This window comes from Embiotoca jacksoni, unplaced genomic scaffold (assembly GCF_022577435.1).
Source record: "Embiotoca jacksoni isolate LCO1_2020_lvr unplaced genomic scaffold, fEmbJac1.0.p SCAF_10, whole genome shotgun sequence".
NCBI classification, from domain to species: domain Eukaryota; kingdom Metazoa; phylum Chordata; class Actinopteri; family Embiotocidae; genus Embiotoca; species Embiotoca jacksoni.
Genome location: NW_027185230.1, coordinates 16,408,429 through 16,428,857, shown reverse-complemented (window position 1 = coordinate 16,428,857; position 20,429 = coordinate 16,408,429). Strand labels below are relative to the sequence as shown.

The following is a 20,429-nucleotide window of genomic DNA, read 5'->3' as shown; positions in this document are numbered from 1 at the left end:
CAGTAAATTAAGTTTCCAGTGTTTATTCACATCTGTACACTGCAACACAAATTTTTACATATTTCACAAAATGAAAAAAAAAAAAAAGAAGCATCCTTCAAAAAGCTTTCAGTACATTTTCCCAGGAAATTAATATTTGGACAAACTTGCTGCCGAGTGATTTATAAGCGACAGATCATGTAAATAAAGCAACAGAGGAGAGAAGACAAGAACCCAGGGGTTGAGAGAACAAATGAAGTTTGAACTAATTATGAATGTCGAATACCAAATTTAGCATTTTCCACTTCATAATAACACCCGAGGTGAGAAACAGATCACTACTTCAGCAGCCCGCCGAGGAGCTGTACATACAAATAATCCCAAACTCCATGGCACCAGAGTACTCGCTGCTTATGTAAAAAAATATCATTCCTGTGAGGAAATAAAGTTAGGAGCACTAACTTGTTAAGCCCTTTCATTTTGTAATCGCGATGACACGCCCACAAATCAACAAGTCCAAACTTTCAAAACCCCAGAGGTGCTACGAAAACTAGCCTCAACCAATCCGTCTCTTTCTGCAACAGTATTTAATACTAATCGTATAAATAAGAACTTGATACCTTCGTCAACAACTCGCTTAAATGTCTGAGCCAACAAAACGCTTTATTGCTTCGAGTCAAACTTCCAGTAAACAAGAGTAACAGTCCTGCTCCCCAAATCGACTACAAATAGTCAAAAAAACGCCTTCTTTAGTTCAGTCAGCTACAGTTTGGCCATTTTGTTTCTCCTCCCACAGATTTAGTCAACATTTTACAACTCAACACAAGAGTGGGAAACGTGTACACGAAATCATCTTGCTGGTGCAAAAACTTAAAGGGAACACTCCTACAGCTTCACCTCTTAAATGGCTGCAGCAGACCCGCGACGACAAACCGACAAACGTGAAGCACTACATCCAACACTACACACACAATCACGGTGATATCAAACTATTTCCTTCTCTTTGTTTTTGTGAGTACTTTGGTTCTCGGATTACTTTACGTATTTGGAAGTTACTTACATTGAAAGGGTTTTTGGTTGCTGTGATCATTTCTTCCGTTCACACGGACTGCAAACAGAACTCTTTGTTAAATGTTGGGCGACAAAATCCACAGTCCTGATTTTGTATAAAAAAAAAAAAAAAATGAAAAAAAAGCATCTGAACCCAACATGAGCTTAAACCTTCGTCTTTTTTTGAATTCAATTCTTTCTGCTGCGTCCCAGTAAGCATTGAAGACATTTGGCGGTGGTCGGGTTTGCACTGCGGTCATATCTCTGACGGGTGAAGATGGCGTTTGTACTTTTTGAAGGCATTCTGAAAAAAAATTAAATAAATAAGGTCACCTAACAGAACCTCTTCCCGCGAGACAAAAGCTGCAGGCGCCGTCGCAGAGCATTAAACAGGAAAAACACGATCCAAACAGCAGCGCTGCCTCCTTCAACGTGGGATGTGAAGTGTTTGTCAACAAGCCAACTAACCTGCATATTGAGAGAGAATGAATTCATGAATGTGACCCGCATGCAGATGACGGGTTGTTAATGGGATTTGTCTGCAGAAACACAGAATAGGATTTTGGCACTAATACAGCTGCTATTTTGGAAGATGGCGACTGTTACAGATTCACACCAGCTTCTGTTGAGCACTGCGAATTTTGTATCTCGTAATGTTATGAAGGAATCTCTTCACAGTCAGAGTGGACACGAGGAAAGATCCCAGGGACCAGAAACTCTTTCAATTTATTTGATGTTTCTACTGTTTAGTTTCCATTAGAAGGACGACACAAGTGCAATCTTCTTTAACAGGATGACAACAATAAAAATATAAAGTGTGCTTTGGTCTGACACACTCACCGGTACCAGCAACAAACAGTCCAGCAGCCACATTATCTCTGCCACGACCCCCATCATCATTCACTCCAGAACAGCAGCCAACATGCTAACGACCTCTTCCAGGAGCAGAAAGTAAAAAGAAATAGTTAAACAGCGACTCAAAATGCCTGACATGAACAGATACGCCAATTTAATAAAAATACTGAATCCTTGAGTCCAACTCAAACCAGACTGAAACAGGGAAACTAAATAAGAAAAACTGACGATGAGCCTAGATATGATTTAAGTGCCATTTTTTTCCTGATGAACACCTAATTACAGGTCATGGTAGTAAAATGAATAACAAAAGTTGTGAAACTACTAATAATAAATACGATCTGTGTCAGTACTCGCACCACAACCACATGATTTGGAGGGCAGAATCATAAAGCCACCAAATGGCACTTTTGGTAATCCAAATTTAGTAAAGGTCACTCCTGAATAAAGCCCTCATAATATTTACCACCTGATGAAGGAGCAGGGAGACATGGGAGGGGGGTGGGGGAAGGTCGGCGGGGGGTCGTCTATGTTTTTAAAGTGCCAGGGAGAAAGAGAGAAGAAAATAATAACAAGTGCATCGTTCTGTCTCCCTGATGGGAAATTCAATATCGAACATTAAGAACAAACATTAGATGAGATCGGCATCTTCCTTGTTGATGAAGTGAGTTCATGTCCACGTGAAAATACAGAAAACTGGCACCAGCCTGAGTGACAGTTCAGGTCGGGATCAGCGTGAGACACACTGAAGTGAAGTTAAGGCAGCTTCAAGGTGGTTACAGGCGTCCAGTCTCATACTTTTTGGCTGTCCAGCCGCAGCCAGTGGACTCCTTGTCTTGTGTAGTGGACCATAGAGTTCATACTAGAAGTCAGGCTCAGTGGGCCCAAAACAGTGTCCAGCTCTGCCAACACACCTGAAACACAAGAATACGACAGTATTTCAGGGTATTTATGCAATACGGATATTCTGGACGACGCTCAGGTGACTGAAGTGTTTGGATCCTCCGAGACATTTAGAAGGTCACCCACACTTCAAGCATCACTCGGGCGCATCGAGCTGTGGCTGTTTTTAATCTTTTCCCTTTCATAATTTGTTTAATTTCTTTTTTTTTTAATCTCTTCTAATCTGAACGTAGTTTTCATTTGCTTGTAAAACATTTGTCTTGAGCTCCACAGCTGGGGAACGGTCTTTGGTGTCCCGTCCGTTGGTTCTTACCGCTGCCTCGGCGTGCCAGCTCCTGCGCCTGCTCCCACATATCGTGAGCGCTCAGGAATAACGTGGTGATGTTGACGTAGGTGAAGGCCATCTGTTCGATGGCCTGAGGAACGACCACCGTGGAGCCAGCGGGGCTCGCAACCAGCCCGCTGCCGCTGTGGTTGGAGCCAGGGCCGGAGCTGCAGGATGTGTTGGCTGGAGACGGCACGTTGGGGGACGGGTTGTCTGAGACCCTGAAGGACAGAAAGATGTTTGTCTTATACGTGCGAGACAGCTGAGCGCAACATGTCCAAACAGTACATGTAACACGGAGAGTACGACTTACTTCGACGTAGAGACGGGAGCGTTGTGTGTCGCCTGAGCAGAGTTCTGGGAGAGAAAATTGAATGAGCAAAAGAAATACTGAACATGAGTGCAGTTTTTGTACTGCTGTACAAGTAGTTCATTCATTTTTTTTGGTTTATTAAAATATTACCCAAATAATATGAAAAGTGTTCATTATTATGTGACGGCTATATATTCATTACTTACATGAAAGTGATCAGTGAGGGTCTTTGAATACTTTAGTGCAGTTTTGTGTTTGTGGCGAAACATGGCCATCTGCAGCAGAGACTGGCACTTCAAACTACAAGACACAATTCAGTATTATTCATAATTCACATGATTCACAAACAAAGAAAAGAAACAGTGGTTCTTATCTGAAGAGACCCCGTCTGTAATGAATTATTCAACTGTGTGGAAATCATTTATCAAATGACATGCATGCATGCAGTGAACGATGAAAAATAATCTAAGACATTAATCTACTCTGGTAAGATTGAATAAAATAACTATATTGATGCATGTAATCTCCTTCTCACTAGCTCAGATATCCGTTTCTAATGTATATTAAAATTGTATGTGGATTAATTTCCAGCATTTTTTTCTTCTCAGAGATTAAGCAATAAAACAATTTAAATTTAAAACAACATTTTAAATTCAAAGTACTAAAACTCATGACTCAGTGAGATTTGTAGGATCAATACTGGATGTGAAAATGAATCTTTACGATGCCCATCTCATGGAGCCTTTAATGGCTACATGATCAGCTTCTGACAAGCAAATTAAGATTTCTAATATTTTGGCAGTTCTTCAGTATCATGACATATAATCCAACAACACCACATAATACAGCTTGTCGAGTTGAATTTAAAATCTCTGAGATCAATCAATGACAAACTAAACTGAAAAGACAAAAAGACAGCAGATAGAGCATCAACTACATCTTACCATAAAGCTATAAAGTCCTTTTCTGAGGGTGGAGCTGAGGAGGAGTCCACTGAGTTTTTAAGCCTCAGTACAAACCTGTGAGAGCAGTAAAACAAAGGCAGCAATCAAACTCAATTACAGTCAAAATCTAATGTCGTACGCTTGAAATTTGCAAAACATCTCAGTGCCTCTGAGAAAAAAGCTGCAGGAGAAACTGTGCAGAGTACAAAATGACTAGAGAACTCTTCATAGTGAAGACAGTTTATGATGAATGTGGCGTCTTACTTGAGGAGCTCCACCGTCTCTGAAAACATGGTGTAGGAAGACACTGAAATCTGAGGATCTTTTTCCATGGCAATGCCACTCTCCACAAAGAACATGGCTGCTTCCAGGTAGCTGAAAGCTTTACTGAGCTTATCTGGCTACAGAGAGGGAAAACAAACAAACAAACAAACAAACAAACAGAGAGGAAATTAGCTACTTATATGGTAGTTTAAAGAGTCAATTTGATAAAACATTTAAAGAAATCAGGAAACCTGCCTCTGCATCAGCTTTGTGCTTCAGTTTTTTGGCCTCTTTTATGTAATGCTTCACTGGATGTTGCCTGCAGGTGAAGGAGTGAGTGTTAAAGGAGAAACGACAACACAGGACAAATAAATCCTGTCACTATGAAAGATATACACAATATCACACAATCAGAATACAAGATAATAACTAACACTGCAGGAATTGTGTTCTATTTGCTTTAGAAAAGTTATTGATTAATAAAATGACTGCCCAAGCCCCAGAATCAGAAAATACTCAGTCCTGAAATCTTAACCATTTACCAAAGAAGGTCAAAACTATTTCTCTACATACTCTGGTATTGATTACCTTTCACAAAAACCTGATAATTTAACTGAATGCGTGATGAACTGTTGGCATCCCACACATGTCTCACTATCTTCATCACCTGCCCACATAAAAGTCCATTAACTCATCAGATTTGTGATTCTCCCACCTAACTGGAACGTTTTAAAACAGCAGCTGCAGGATGTTTGAAAAGCCCTCTATTTATAGCCTTGTGACATCTTTTGTAGCTCACCACAGAGACATTTGCATAAATGTAGCCTATAACTTTTCGGGTATAATAATGATACCAACATTTTTCAAGGAGGAGATGAAGGTCCCGGAGAACAAAAAGGAGAACTAAAAAAAGTATTTCTCAGTAAAAACATGCAGCCGTAGTTTTTAAGAAGTAATTGAACATCCCCCGAGAGTCTTGCCGCTCCAGTGGCTCAACTGTTCACCTTGCAGTAATGAAGCACAGGTGTGCTCCAGGATCAGTGGGTGTGGTTACAGGTTCAACACTGCATGGTCAGGTGCAGTCACAGGTGAAACAGTTTGAAACTTCAAGAGTGGGCAGCAAAACACTGCTTTTCTGTCTGCTGCCAGGCTTCTCAATAGAACCAGTGTCTCGACATGCTGGGAGTTCCCGTTACGTCGGTGAAACCAACTAACAACAAACTTCACCGTCAAAAGTTTTGTCTGCCTTTTTCACAGATGAGGGTTGGATTGTAAAAGTGTCTCTTCCCTGAGGAGTTGCTATTTTCATGGGAAAACGGACACAACCGGACGGATTTTGGAAAGAAAATACAAACCGAGGCACGCTTGCAGCGTAACAAGTTTAAACATCTTATCATCTTCTCAGAAAATAAATCTTACCTGTCCTCAAATCGGAGCAGGGGCCTGATGGTCGGAGCTGCCCTGGTGGGCTGTGAAGACGACGGGACAGCGAGGCTGCTCTTTGGGGGCTTTTGCTGGGAATGCAGGGCAGAACTTTTTGATTAAAAGTTGAATGGTTCTGCTTACTAATGAATTATTCTGTTGTAATAATTAAGGAGTCATTTAGTATAGTTAGAAGTCACTACAGCTATGCAGAAACTTGCAGAAGTGTGTCCAGGTCAAAGAAGGAATGCAGTAACGTAATGGACACCCGAGGCGCTTACGTCAGTTACCTTTTCATTACGTTGGTGCGCGGTGTGTTTCCCGCTACTCTTCTTGTGCTTGTGGGAGTCTTTGATCTTCACAGCTGCCTTACTGGACTCCTGCGTCTTCCCCGAACTGAATTTGTGTAACTTCGAGTCTTTAGCAGCATCTTTGGATGTTGCAGGGTGCTGAACATTTTTCTTGGCCCTCTTTTGCTCATGAGCTTCAACGGGATCGATGGAACTCCTGTAGGTGACCGGATCAGAGAGTTTGTGTGATCTGACTGAAACTAATCACCCACAATGCAAATCATCTAATTTAAATAATTATATGTAATTCCCAATAAAAGAAGATGCCTCTCTTCAGGCAACCTACTCCGGTTTTATAGAAACATGAGTTGATGAGGTATTCTTGTTTTCCAGCTTTTGTTTCTTCCTGGGAAGAGTTATATTTTCTGCTTCAACCTGGAAGAGGAGAAATCACATATTAAAATAAAAATTGGACCTTCTTTATGACACAAGAAAAGACCCACACCACGATATTTCTTACATTTTGAGGTCTACTCTTTTTGCTGGGGGTATTTTTGGTGTGTTTGCGTGTTGGGAACCCACTGCCACCTCCGTCTTGCTCTACAACCAGCGCTGATGTCTTGGCATTGCTGGGAATCCGTTGGTGAGTGCTGGAGGTCCGAGGGACTCTTGAGAGCAGAGTTAAATCAATCTTCACCAGCAGGGATCTCGGAGGCCGGCGGAGGTCCCGAGAAGCCTTGGCTGTGTGGCCGGGCTTCTCTAACTGCACGTGGGTTGTTTCGTGAGGGATCTTGGTGCCCCTCCGGCAGGTCGTCTCTGCCTTCGGTTTGCTACAACTGACTCTGACGGGTGGAGCAGGAAACAGCTGGTCAGGCTGGGCAGGTCTTTCCGTGGGGCAGAAGCAGGGGTTCGGATAACGCACGCCACATGATGGACAATGACCACACAGGACGAGCCTGACTCCAGGCCCGGGCTCCGATCCGGTCTTCTGCTTGTCAAGTGAAGCGTGTTTAGTCCTTTTAATGTCTCTTTTAGTGTCACTGCTGTCCTTTTTCTTACAACGTCCTGCTTTCGTCTTCACCTTGGGTCTGTCTGTGAAACATGGGTCTTTTGTTCGTGTGGTTACAGCTTCCTCACACTTCACACTGACCGCTGCTTCAGTGCGATCTAAACAACCTGCCTTCACCGCTTTTGAGAGTTTTCTGCGACAGCTGTTCACATCAGCCGAGAGAGATTTCTGGTTACTTTGATGGCAAGAGTTGTCCTGAGGGCTTCCGCTGCTCGGCTGGGGAATGGCGAGGTTGTCAGTGGACTCTTTTTGGGGAGAGGAAAGCTGAAGCTTGGACTCTCCGGTGGGGTCGACCACCTCTACACTGGAGTGCTTGGAGCTTTGAGTGAGCAGTTGTTGTTTATGGATGGGGCTCTCAGCGCCTTGACATTCAGTGCTGGGGTTTTGTTGGCTGGACCTGATCCAGTTCCCCAGCTGCCAATCACCATGGCTCGCTGCTGGAGCATCAGGCTATAAAAAGACGTGAAAAACGTTGTGATTTTAGAATACGAGTTAAAGTATATATGCATTATTTATTCTGTACATGTAAAAAAAATAAAAGGACTACCTCGATTTTAACAGAGCTGCTCGCTGGGGGCTGACGTGGCTCCTCTGTGATGCTTTCACTGTCCGACTCTGATCCTGAGCTACTCTCAGAGTCGCTGGAGCTTGTAGACTCTACTCCGCTGGAATGTGCTGCTTCAAATGAACTACAGCACAGACAAACAACCACCATGAATTTATCAGGCATTATGTGTTAGTTCAGCCATGTATGACTATTTTCAAAACTCACGATGAGGATCTCTGCTGGTTGAGGTGGGATGGATCTGCAGAAGACGGGTCAAGGTTTTCTGGAAAGAAACAAAGGAAATAAGTGAGTTGTAAAGGGATTGTCAAGAAAGAAAAAAATAAACCTCCACTAATGTGAATTTGACAGAGACACTGGACCTGCAATCAAAACTGGTGCACTAGTTCAATCTATTTCAACATAAAACCCAATGAATCACTGTTGTTACACACGAGAAACAGTTTTTTTGTTGAGCCTAAATTAGCCACGAAATCTACTGTGTAAACATTGGCGAGATTGCGAAATCTGGTCAAGCATGCAATACCACTTTGTACGAGACGAATTTGCTCTATGAAAGATAAATATTGCTCCACGAATCCACAACTGATTGGCCCGAGTTTGGCTTTTAAAGCTCACATCTCACACCGTAGAAATCGAGTGGCCAATACTCACTTTGTCCTGGACATGAAGAGACATTCTCAGCTTTCTGTGAAGACAGAGAAAAAAAGAAACAATCAAGCCTTAGTTTGAGTCACACTTGTGTTTCCTTTATATCCATATTTGTCTACATTTACACTAAATGTAAAACTGACTGAATGTCTAATGAGTTTTAGCTTTATAAGTTATCGCTTTATAACATTCTCTTTTTTTTTTTTTGCTGTTTTTGGAGGTCCTGAGAGTGAAAAAGTCAAAAGTCCACGAGGTCATTAAAGTCACACAGACCCACATGAACCCAAACCTTCAGAAACTTCATCAGATCGTGTGGTAATTTACTAATCTTTACTTTATGAAAAATCATATGTGGTGATGACCTCCATGTACCATAAATATTCTAAATTGAATAGAAATTCTGAAATCAAAACTTTAATTTGTGATATTGGTGTATACAAATAAAACTGACTTGACTTGCGTGGATGAAAAAATGTGGACAGCTTATTGAGGTCCAAAAACGGCCTTCCTCTGGGAAGCATTAAAGTGTGGTGTAAATTATGCGATAATGTGCAAGTTACACAGCTGCTTCTCCTCCCATCACACCATAGAAATGAACTGCAATGTGGCAAAATCAGAGGCAATTACTTTAGAAAATAGCCAATTGATTTGGCTAACTTGGGTTCATTATATCTCCATTTTAAACATAGTGGACTCGAGTTACAAGAATTGGGATTTAATCCTTTTTTGGTTTTGCAGTGACTCGACTCTGCACACAACTGATACGCTAAAGCTGCAGAGTAGGTCTGGCAAGAAAACAATGTTGGGCCATCAAAGATCCCTCCTCTTATGTGGGTAGATAGATTGCAGTAATGGTCAACCTTTAACCTCTCACCTTGGCTGGGAACAGGGACTTGGAGGGTTCGTCTGTGCTAGGTGTGTGTATAGCTGTTAGGAGAGGGGGCCATGAGTGAGTCATTTCCTATGAAGGGAAAAGAAATAAAGGTGAAAATGCATTTATAAGTCAATAAAGCCGAGCCTCAAAAATGTGCTCCACTTTATATGAACTAAACATTCATGCATGCGGGTGCACTCCCACTGGACTCTGTCCTGTAAACCAAGATGAACTCCAGTCAACCGGTGTTGACTGTATTTCAGATGTAGTGACAGGCACAGCACAGGTTTACATAAAAAGATCCAACAACAAACATTTAAACAAATAGAATTTTCACGCAACTTGAAAAAAATAAAAACATTCGGACTAAATGATTGATCTTTTAAGATCATTTCAAAGCCCAACAAAATCAAAATTTATGTAACGTTTCTGTAAAATGAGCAAAAATAAGTAAAAGAAAAATATCATATCATCTCACTGTGATGCATATTGTGCTTTAAACACACATACAAGATTCAACTGCACCTGACACGCGATTCCCTAGAAACTCGTGTCTGTCATGTAAATAGCTTCAGGGAGCTCCGGTACAGTTCACCCAGACAGGAAATCAGGGGCTTACATCATCACAGCAACTTTGAATGAAGCTTTGAATGATAAATCTTGACTTTGCATGGACTATTACAATAAATAAAAGGCAGTCAGTGCTTTGCTATAAATTAAAACACCTCATCATTGAAATGGACAAACGTTTTCAAACTAATAAGACCCCAAGTACAAAAATGATGAGTGAATGCACTCCACATCAAAGCTTAAAGTACACAGCTACAGCAGCACAGGATTATACTGGAGGGATCATAAAAACTACACTATTTTCCCATAGCTATAGAAGATTTAGCGGAAAACTCTAACGTGATAAAAAAAAAATTGGTTATGACATAAGTAATGGTTTACTTGTGAATAATCTTCTCATTGGTGGAAGAATACAGTTCATTTGAGCACAATTGGCAAAACAAGTGACCTTATAACTGAGAATGCAGCATGATACTTGGAACTCGGCTAGCTGGAGCCCACAAAGCAAACAGACGCAGTGTGTGATAACCTCATGGATGAAAACAGTTTATGGATGAGGCTAAAAGGAAAATAGCAAAAAAAATCCTTTATTCAACATTCACGCCACAAGCAGACTTTTACACTACAGATCTCAGCAGAACGCTGCACTGATCTGACTTCGTGACTTGGTGGGGTGCTGATTTTGTTATTTGTGGCATCAAAAAAGTAACAAACACTCTGATCAGAGGAATCCAGGTTTTTTTTTTTTTTTTTTGCATGATGCTAAATGAAGGGTTAAACTACAGAACTCCCTGAAACAGTACATGGTGTTAGGAATAAGTTCCTGACGCACAGTAGAGCCTCAGATATACAATCAAGAATGGCTATATACTGTATATGCATAAAGTTGACCACATGTTGATCTTTGGAAACTGAGTGGAGTTGTTAGGCAAGTAAATAACTGAAAATACACAGAAAAGCATGATAAATAAAATACAATTTATTCAAAAATGTTAAGAAGAAATCATCAGCAGTTGCTCCAGTTCGTAGGATGTTGAGCAACTGGAAACATGTTTGCCGTTTAATGAAAAACGAATGAAAATGTAACATGAGCAGTCAGATTTTGTCACTTCAATGACAATCTGTACCGAGATAAGGCCATGTTGTAACATCTCGGCATCAGTAACAGTAGATACTACAGACAAATGCAGTGAGATAGTGAAATCTTTGCAGGACTTCTCAAGTTCATTTATTGCAGAGCAGTAATTGAATGCAGTTGCTGCTACTGAGCAAGGCCAGTGTTCTACAGATGGGAAAAGTGCAGCAAGGTGAACTGATTAGAATAAAAGGTGCAGACACTCACTGACTCACTTGGAATTGGATAAACTCCAAACTATCAATCAAGGAAACTACACCTTCAAGCTCCTCTATTGTTTACACTATGCTCCCATTGAGAGCTCTGGTCGTAGGGGCCCAACTATACATTTCCAAAGACAAGGGTCTATAAGCAATCACAAAATATTTCCTTTGCACTGATTGAACCTTAAAAAATATCTGACTTTAATATCACTTCAATTATATCACCTATCAAAATAGCCAAACTACACAGTGCAATATATCGTTTTGTTCGGGTTTTTTTTCGAGTGAGGCTACTCCAGGCAATTTCAATTATGTGTTGTTCTACTAAGATATATTTAACATTTGAAAAGTAATTTTGTTAGACATTCATTATGTCTTGTGTATAAATAATAATTTATGCACATGCTTTTCATTTGAAGTGTAAATAAGAAAGTAAGCAGCCAGACTCACCTTTAAGATGTCCTCCACGCACTGAGCTTCGTCTGCCTTTGTCTGTAGCGAGCAAAAGAATGAATTATTATCATTATCTGAAAGCACAGAGTACACAATTATAACATGAAGACTAAACATTGGAGGGAAACTTTAAAACAAACTACAAGTATCGTTGAATCCGTCTTCCACATCTAACATCTGTCGCTGCATCTTGTACAATGCAACGACACCATAAGTTCACTTCTATCTGTACTGCAGGCCATTGCCAGCTGTAATACATGAGCTGTCACATATCTTAAAACCTCACCATGTGAACTGAAAACATGTAGTTTACATAGAAGTGATTGTCGCAGTGTAAGAAGATGAGACAAATTATTGTTCCTGACAACTATTAAAAACACCTCCTTTCATCTTTGTGTTGCAGGCATGCAAGTACTGAAAAGAGCAGACAGTAGGGCAGATGAATTTCATTGGATAACCTTAAAAAACTAGATTACATTATATGTTATTCATATTTGATATGTCAAACACAGACTACACTAAACCACAACTAACTAAATCCAAAAAGTAGATGAGTGACGCAACGACCGGTATCGGGTATCAACAAGGGTGCACCTCAGCATTGGATGAACACCGTGTGTGAATGAGTCAACATGCTACATTTCTGTTTGTTTTCAGGCTTCTCTTTCAGTTTTTTCCTTCTGAATGGACAGTGTTTGAGATAAGGTCAGACTGAATGGGCCCCCGGAGCAGTTATGTAAGTTGGTGACAAAGCTCATTTATTGTTCTGCTGAGCCCTGGGGTGAATTTATCAGAGGCAGCTGAGGTCACACACACATATATATACACACACACACACCCGCACACACACACACACACACACACACCCACACACCCACACACCCACACACACCCACACACACACACACCAGACTGTACACCGGGGTAAGACATGGGAGTGCATGCTCAAAAAGCAATGGTGGCTTATAGTACATAAGCAGTAAATGCTGCTGTGCATACAATACAGCTATTTTCAGGTGTTTTTTTTTTTTTCTTTATTTGTATTGCAACTATTATCGTGATGCCTGATTGACATTGGTCTCTGCTACATGTGCACATATAAGCCTGCTCTCTGGCCTACGTGGCTCTATGTTGAGAATAACATGTTACTCAAATCACATTACTTCTCACAGTTATTCATTGCAGCTGAAAATGAGATTCAAAGTAACCTCTCACTGATTCGAAAAGCTAAGGGGACATTTTTAAAACATTATATACACATTATACACACATTATATGCGCACACACACGCACACACACCTGATTTATAAATGCCATTTTGCAGATGAAGTTTCTACCTCTAACTAGGAGTGAGAGGCTGGTAAGAAATAGAGGAATGAGTCACTGCGTAGCCATCTAGCTCTGGATTAGCCCCAGCAGTACAAACAGCAGCCAATGCAGCACTGCTGGGCTGCTGCAGCAGGGTTAGGGGGAGGTGTGGAGAGGTGCAGGTGCAAGGGTTGGGTGTATGTTTATACGAGAACAGAGAATTGAGTTGAACTGGAGTTCAGCCAAATTCTCCAAAACAAAGGAAGTCCAAGACCTTTTCAAATGCCTGAACACTCAGGCAGAAAAACTGCGAGGAAAAAAAACAACAACCTGTGAATACGTTTCAGGAAACATCAGCAGATAGAAAATCTTCTAAGCTCACAGTACAGTGGTTCAATGCCAAGACCACTGGGTTGAGAAAGAAGAAGTACATTTTCTAGTCCCTGGACGCACCAGACAAGAGATTAAGTCTCACATAATCTATTGTAAAACAATCATGGATGATAAACTGCAATATCTATGTTCCCGAAGAAGAAACCAATTAATGGATATACCATACAGGATGTGCTATATGCTGTACCTCAGAATCAACCTGTTAACAGTGTAGTTGTGTTTAAATAGTTGAATTACCTTGTCTCTTGTTTATGGAGAGAAAGAGCATGAGCAAACTTTTTCAACAAAACTAATCATACATATATTTGTAATAATGAAATTTAATTAACATTTCAGTCTTGCAGCAAAACCTTGATCACCAGTACGCCATGCGGTATTGTTTGTTTTGCATTCGTAGAAGGTTTTAGAAAGTCTGTATTTATTTATTTCCCACAAGCCCATCACTGTTGAAATCACAATTTCAGGTATATTAATACCATTTCCATTATTCTTTTTAATAATAGTTATTTTCTGTTGGGCTGAGATACCACTCCTCATATATTAAATATGAAGCTACAGCTAGCAGTAGCTTAGCGAGATATGCAAGTTCTTCTTAGCAAGACTAAGTGTTCCCCATTGAGTCGAGTATTTGTGCTAAGCTAACGTCTCCTCCAAATTTTATTTTTTTCCCCAAAATGACAAACTATTTCAAATTTGTGTCTCTTATTAGTGCTTCTTTGTCATTTCACAATCAATAGTATATTTCAAATAACAATTCTATTACAGTTGAAAGATTTAAAATGACAATCTTACCTCCAAAAATGTTGGCATTATCTTTGTTTTGCCCAGGTCAGATTTGTTGATTAACTCCGGTAGTGGTACATATGGCTCTGGTGACGGCTTCAGCTCAGGGGACTCGCTGAACACCTGGTCCTGACCGTCCATGGGCCGCACGTACGCCGTCGGCTTCTGGGTCATGACGATGTTGGGCTGCTTGGACGACAGTAGGGGAGGAAAGGTCTGGGTGGGTAGGGCGCTAGTCTTGTTGGCTTGAAGCAGGGCTGCATCTTTAGGGGACTGTTTAGTGTTCACGGTGGAAACCTCCATGTTCCTGTCAGGCTCACAGGGATGATCTGTGGACCCTTGATGTCTGTCAAAGGTGTCCCTAGTGTCCGTGTCAGTGTTTTTGTGGTCACCGGAATGTGGGAAGGGTAGCGGCTTAGCATCAGGAGACTCGGCAGACGTTTCCCGGGGAAAGCCGACATGCTCCCTGAGCTCGGAGACGACTTCACTCGTCTTTTGTTGAGGTGCCGAGTGGCCCGGCTGACTGCCCTGACCGTGGTTAAAAGAAGGCTTCGAGAAAGTGGATGCGTGTCCGTGTTGGTTGGGAGAAGTAGAAGCAGCGGACGTCGTCACGGGTTGAGAGGAGCAACTGTTACTCGACGGCCCTTTCTGGCTTTGGGCGGACATGTGAAGAGCCTGGTTGTGGAATGGAGGTTTGGTTGTTTTATCCGTGTTTGGCTGACCCTGATCTGACTGCGAGAAGGTTACATAAGAAGCAATGGGTAAAGCCTCGATGGAAAAGGGACAGGGATTATTCACATCTTCATAACTGCCGAGCATCCTCTGAACTCGATTGGAAAGTTCATCCCCTTTGTTTGTCTACAAAAAAGGAACATGTCTCATGTTAACAAATATTTCAGTTTACAAAACCTCAACACAGTTAGACTGAACCAAATGTTTTACAGCTTCGGTTGCATTTAGTCCCCAAACGAAGATACCGCACCACACTGCTGATCACAGCAGTACATTTTAATCAAGAACAAGAACACTCGAGCATTAAGTCCTCATTGATGTTTTCTTCCATCGTAGAAAAGGCTCTGTCAAAGTTTGAAAACGTTTCCCTGCCAGACGGCAGGTGGTTTATAAGCACCACCAGATTTCTACCATACAAACTGTCAAAAGCAGACTAATAAAAATAAACGTATTCAAATTGTTTTAGTGTCAACTGCAAACAATGAACATGAAGGCTGAAAGCAGATGGACAGGAACTTGTCAGCTTTTTAAAACCCTATTTTTTTCCTGCCAATATTTCCCATTTCAGTTTTATTTAGTCAGTAAAACCGAGCTAAACAGTGACCAATTGCTGTCCCGGTGACAAACTCCAGAACAGAGAGGAGTAGTAGTGCATTAAAATATTGAAAAGCTCTTCACAATCCCCGTTAATTATTACTGTGAGATCACAGTTATAATCCTTAAGAGCCGCAGCTTTTGATTCACTGACCTTAAAAAGCCCTGCGCTTCACCTCTTACAGGCGGCCACGCCTTTGTTACAAAGGATGATGGCCTGTTTACAGCCTCAGAGGGACAATGCAGACACTACGCAAAGTTTTTTTTGAGTGAAAAAATATTAATGTAGTCAATGTTATTATTTTATTGTAGCAGCCATCAATAAAAGATGAGTCAGTACAAAACAGAACTCTTTATAGGAAATGTAACATCATCCATCACATTCTCCAGCCAGGCAACTAATTTAAATACCACCGAATCTGTTCACGGACATCATTATCGGAAACGCAACATTGTTTTCTGATAGATTTGATTAGCTCAGTTAATACTTTTAAAAGAGAGCTAAAGAAATATCTCTTTACGTTAGCCTTTAACTAGCTACTCTTGAAGCTCTCTTGCACTTGAACTACCGCGCCTGGGCTATCCAAATAAAGTTTATTATTATTATTATTATTATAATACAGTGTCTGTTATACTCTACATTTTGACTTGTTGTCATGCCACGAGGTAAAAACGGCTTGAACCTGTTCCTCACACATTGCACTTGAAATATGACACCATTGAGGTATTGAACTTTAAGAAGCTTTTTTCAGCAAAACATCTCCGATAAGCTCCCTGCTATTCATAGTAACCAGAGTAAAAGCTCTGCCATGGGCTAAACGGCTGCTTACATGCAAAAGGACCGGAGTAGTATCTATGTACATAGAGACTATTGTTAGATCATTTCACTCCCGGAACGCAAGTTCCTACCTTGTAAGGTTCCCCAAAGAGTGGCACATTCTCAGGGTTGAGGTCTTTGGCTTGACTGGTTTCTTGGTTCCTCTGTTCCCATGCACGGAGGCGAAGAAGGTTTCTCTCTTCGCTGTAGAACATTACAAAGAAAGACACGTGTTCAAATAAGTGCAAACACATCAATTCCAGTGTAACAACTACCGAGTTAGACGCTGGAGATTCAGACGGTTGTCTTTAATCTTAAAAAGGAAATCGCACCATCAAACTGTGGTGACATGTTCCACTACTCAGTGACTGAGTCAAGACCTGCAATGCAGCATGTATTTTGAACTTGTTTTTGGAGTTTCAGACACGACAAACCTCATAGCGAAGGATGTAGCGAATGTGACTGATCCTAATTATTAACCCACTTTGTCTAAAGACACTAGAAAATGTAGACACGTCTTATCACAGGCGTATTTACCCGAAGGGCAGAGCAGCAGGTTCCACAGGGAGGGGACGGCATCCATCATATTGACATCAAGCGCAATTAGACTTACAGCTGCCGTGAGGATTCGCCACAACATTCACGTCTGTTGTCTCGAGTCCCCAAAGATGACAGGCAACCCATTCATACATCAGATGGATAATTACAACAACTAGTCCTCATTTTCAGCCAGCGGCAAAAAGAGCTTGTTTACTGTTGTAAATTATATTGTGGAACAACAACATCTCAAAGGATCAGGCTCTGCCGCACTAATACTTAATATATATTAAAGAGAACTTGAAATCTCATCACCTCCCACCCTCCCCACCAAAAAAAAATAAAAAATACACGGTGTTTATCATCCTCACAGACAAACCGCCCCAGAGGGATGCTTCCATGGCAACAAGTGGAGCACCAACGATTTGGGACTAAGCCAAACATATGAGCACTCGGTCACAAACGTAGCAGAGAGACTGGTCACACTCCTCGGGTAGCACAACCTGGCGCTGCCCAGTAACAGGCCATCAGTAATACTCGGCGGGAAATAACATGTGAAATGTAAAGTAAATGATATTCTCAGTCGTTGTTGAACGTTTAAGCGATATGCAATGCTACGAACATCTGATTAAAAAAGTATTCGCTGTACAAAAGGAGAATCAGCGAAGCATCTCTTGATTTCTAAATAACTTAAACGCTAGTTTTGTTTCAGGGTCATAATTCATACCAAGACTGCTGGCTGGGTTACTGCAAAATTGTATTTGCAACTTTCAGCACACCAGAGTGGAACAAAACTGATAGCCAAAACAACCTCAGGAAACAAATTGTACATATTGAGACAAGAAGAAGAGGAAGAAGAAAAAAAAAGCAGCATAAACAGTATTAAAGAAAGCAGGGGACGGAAAAAAACCATCTTGGTTTAGTGTCTCCACTTAGAGAAAGATCCCTCAGACGGTGAGAACCATGAGTGAGTAAGAAAGTGTGTCATGCATTTTGGGGTTCTTCAGTTGGTTTTTTTTTAATGTTTATGAATAAAGCTATGGCCAGCTGCGGTGTTTGGTTTGTCATAAGTAAAACATTTCTGCCTCCAGAACAGCAAACAAGCCGAGAGCCCACAAATAATAGGACTTGTGGTTTTTTTCCCCCCACAAAACTAGAAAACTTGGGTTTCCAGGACGTTGTGATGGCGCTTTAAATTCACGACACTTTAAAAATCAAACTATTAATACAAAATAAATAACAAGCAGAATATTGATTGAAAAAAAGCATTAGTTGTAAGTCCAAAACTAAGGACAAATTTTAGTGCACAATTTCTCTGCAGGGGGTTTGAATTCCATAAAAAAATTAAAAAAATAAAAATTCTTCATTGTGTATTAGCCATGTTCAGACAATGCACCCGATACCAGACTCCTTGCAAAGATTGTAAAACAGAAAATTAATATGAATAGGAAGTAAATATTCGTCAAATATAAAATGAAATACATGAGCAAAACAATTCCCAAATCCCCTCACTACCTTAATCAATAATTAACTTATTTTAATACGAGATACTTTTTAATTGACCTGCCATATGCCCATAGGATATTTCATTTACTCTTTGTCAGCCCTCCCTGACTAAACAAAATATATGGTAGGGGAAGGAAAATTAATACAGCATTGTATTACGAAATGTTGTATGTCAATATTGTACCGATATAAAAGACCCCAAGGAGCAATATTTTATGAAGCAAGCTCCTTCTTATCCCGTCAAGACTGAAGTGATACCTTCCTAGACTTCAATCAAAGATCTGGATCCTGGCAAACATCTCACTTAAAATTAAAAAAAAAAAAAAAAAAACATTTCTCAGGTGCATGCAAAATTTATGACAGGTTTTTATAAAGTGCTGGTCAGTCTGTCTGTCTGCTTCGTAATCTCCTTATGCGGCAATAAAACAAATTAAAAAAAAAAAGATTAAAGTGAGATGAACAGACTGAAAATTTGATTTGCTAAAACTGACACTGATGAAGTTTTTCTTTGCAATATGTGTATATCATCAAAAGACTAAAAGTTTAAAAAAAAATAAAAAATCGCAATAATATTGGATCGTGGGTGAAATATACTGATAATATTGCATTCCTAATTTTCAGTCGCCCTTTAAACTTTATAATCTCTAAAAAAAAAATTAAAAAAAATAAAATAAAAAATGATGTGTATTAACTTTTCTCCCTCTTCTGCTCAGATTATTACAACCTGGAGGATTTGTGGCTGACTTCTTCTCAGCCACCATGTTCTGTTGTGGGGGTTGTTTTTTGTTGTTTTTTTTAAAAAACGACACACCGTTAAATCAAACTCAAACAGTCACTCCGCTAAAATAAAAATAAATAAATCCTCAATCCGAGTTTATCAAACACGATCGGCTCGACCCGTGTCGTCAGCAGGCGTTACTCCCCAAAACTAAACATCTAGAGCATATCGTTTACAAACTAAAAGAGCTGGTATAAACACGGCTGAGCAGCTGGTAGGAATCACACCAGCCTGCCGTTTCCAGCTGATTCCTCCTCCCTCCTCCTCCCTCCTCCTCCTCCTTCTCCTCCTCGAGCTGCTTATCGAGCTGGAAAAAAAAATAAAAAAAATAAAAAAAAAATAAAAAATAACCCCGAACGACTGTCAGTCCGTCCGTTTGACATTAAAGCAAATTAAACAAACCCACACGCGCTTCCTTGTGACGCTTTTTTTCCCCGGTTTCGTGCTAAAAGTTGCGGCCGAGCTGACGGAACCTTCTCCGGCTAATTAACGCCAACTTCGTTAAACGATCCGGCTGGGAAGCTAACTGGCTAACGGCTAGCCGCGGCTGGGTCTGCCTACCTCGGCTGAGATGCCATGGTGCGCCTCTCCACGACAACCGAAGTTGGTTGTCGTGCGCGTTTCCCGCAGTCCTCGCCGAGGTGCTCCACCTCACTCGGTCACATTTTTTTTTTTTTTTACCGGCGGAGACAATCTGTCCATTTAAATGAGTGTCGGGCCGCCGTTTGTTTGATAGTTGTCCGCTAACCGTTCGTGTTTGGGTTCGTCCACTCTCGTCTTGTCTCCTGGATTGTTCTACTCCGCTCGGGCGTCCGGGGACCGAGCTCGGTTTTATACACCCGAATCTGTCCAACAAGATTTCTAAAGCAGTCTCGTTAAGATTTAAAGCGTAAATACAAAACAAATATAACGAATGAGCCCCTCGGGGGTTACGTTATTTACTGTTTTTTCATCTTCACTACAGTTTGCCCGAACTTTTCGACGTGACCCCTGCGTGGCAGACTTGGTACAGCCACCTGTGTTGATATGTTTTACTACAAGATGTTTACTGACATTTATAAGGCTGAGGTATGCTTATAAATCCTCTTAATTAAGTGTGGCTGCTGAGACCTGCAG

General features: G+C 40.9%; 1 protein-coding gene across 1 annotated transcript; it reads right to left on the bottom strand.

The window, feature by feature from the left end:
- Positions 1-7: 7 nt before the first annotated feature.
- Positions 8-20,103, bottom strand: aff1 (AF4/FMR2 family, member 1). The gene is made up of 19 exons (XM_069170092.1): positions 19,875-20,103; positions 16,585-16,696; positions 14,359-15,207; positions 11,863-11,904; positions 9,505-9,591; positions 8,634-8,667; positions 8,187-8,244; positions 7,962-8,103; positions 6,866-7,864; positions 6,692-6,780; positions 6,346-6,562; positions 6,053-6,147; positions 4,885-4,952; positions 4,634-4,766; positions 4,370-4,444; positions 3,632-3,725; positions 3,426-3,469; positions 3,101-3,333; positions 8-2,798 (listed from the first exon to the last, which is right to left on the bottom strand). The coding sequence occupies exons 1-19, from the start codon at positions 19,889-19,891 to the stop codon at positions 2,677-2,679; spliced, it is 3,510 nt and encodes a 1,169-aa protein (XP_069026193.1). The 5' UTR covers positions 19,892-20,103; the 3' UTR covers positions 8-2,676.
- Positions 20,104-20,429: the final 326 nt, after the last annotated feature.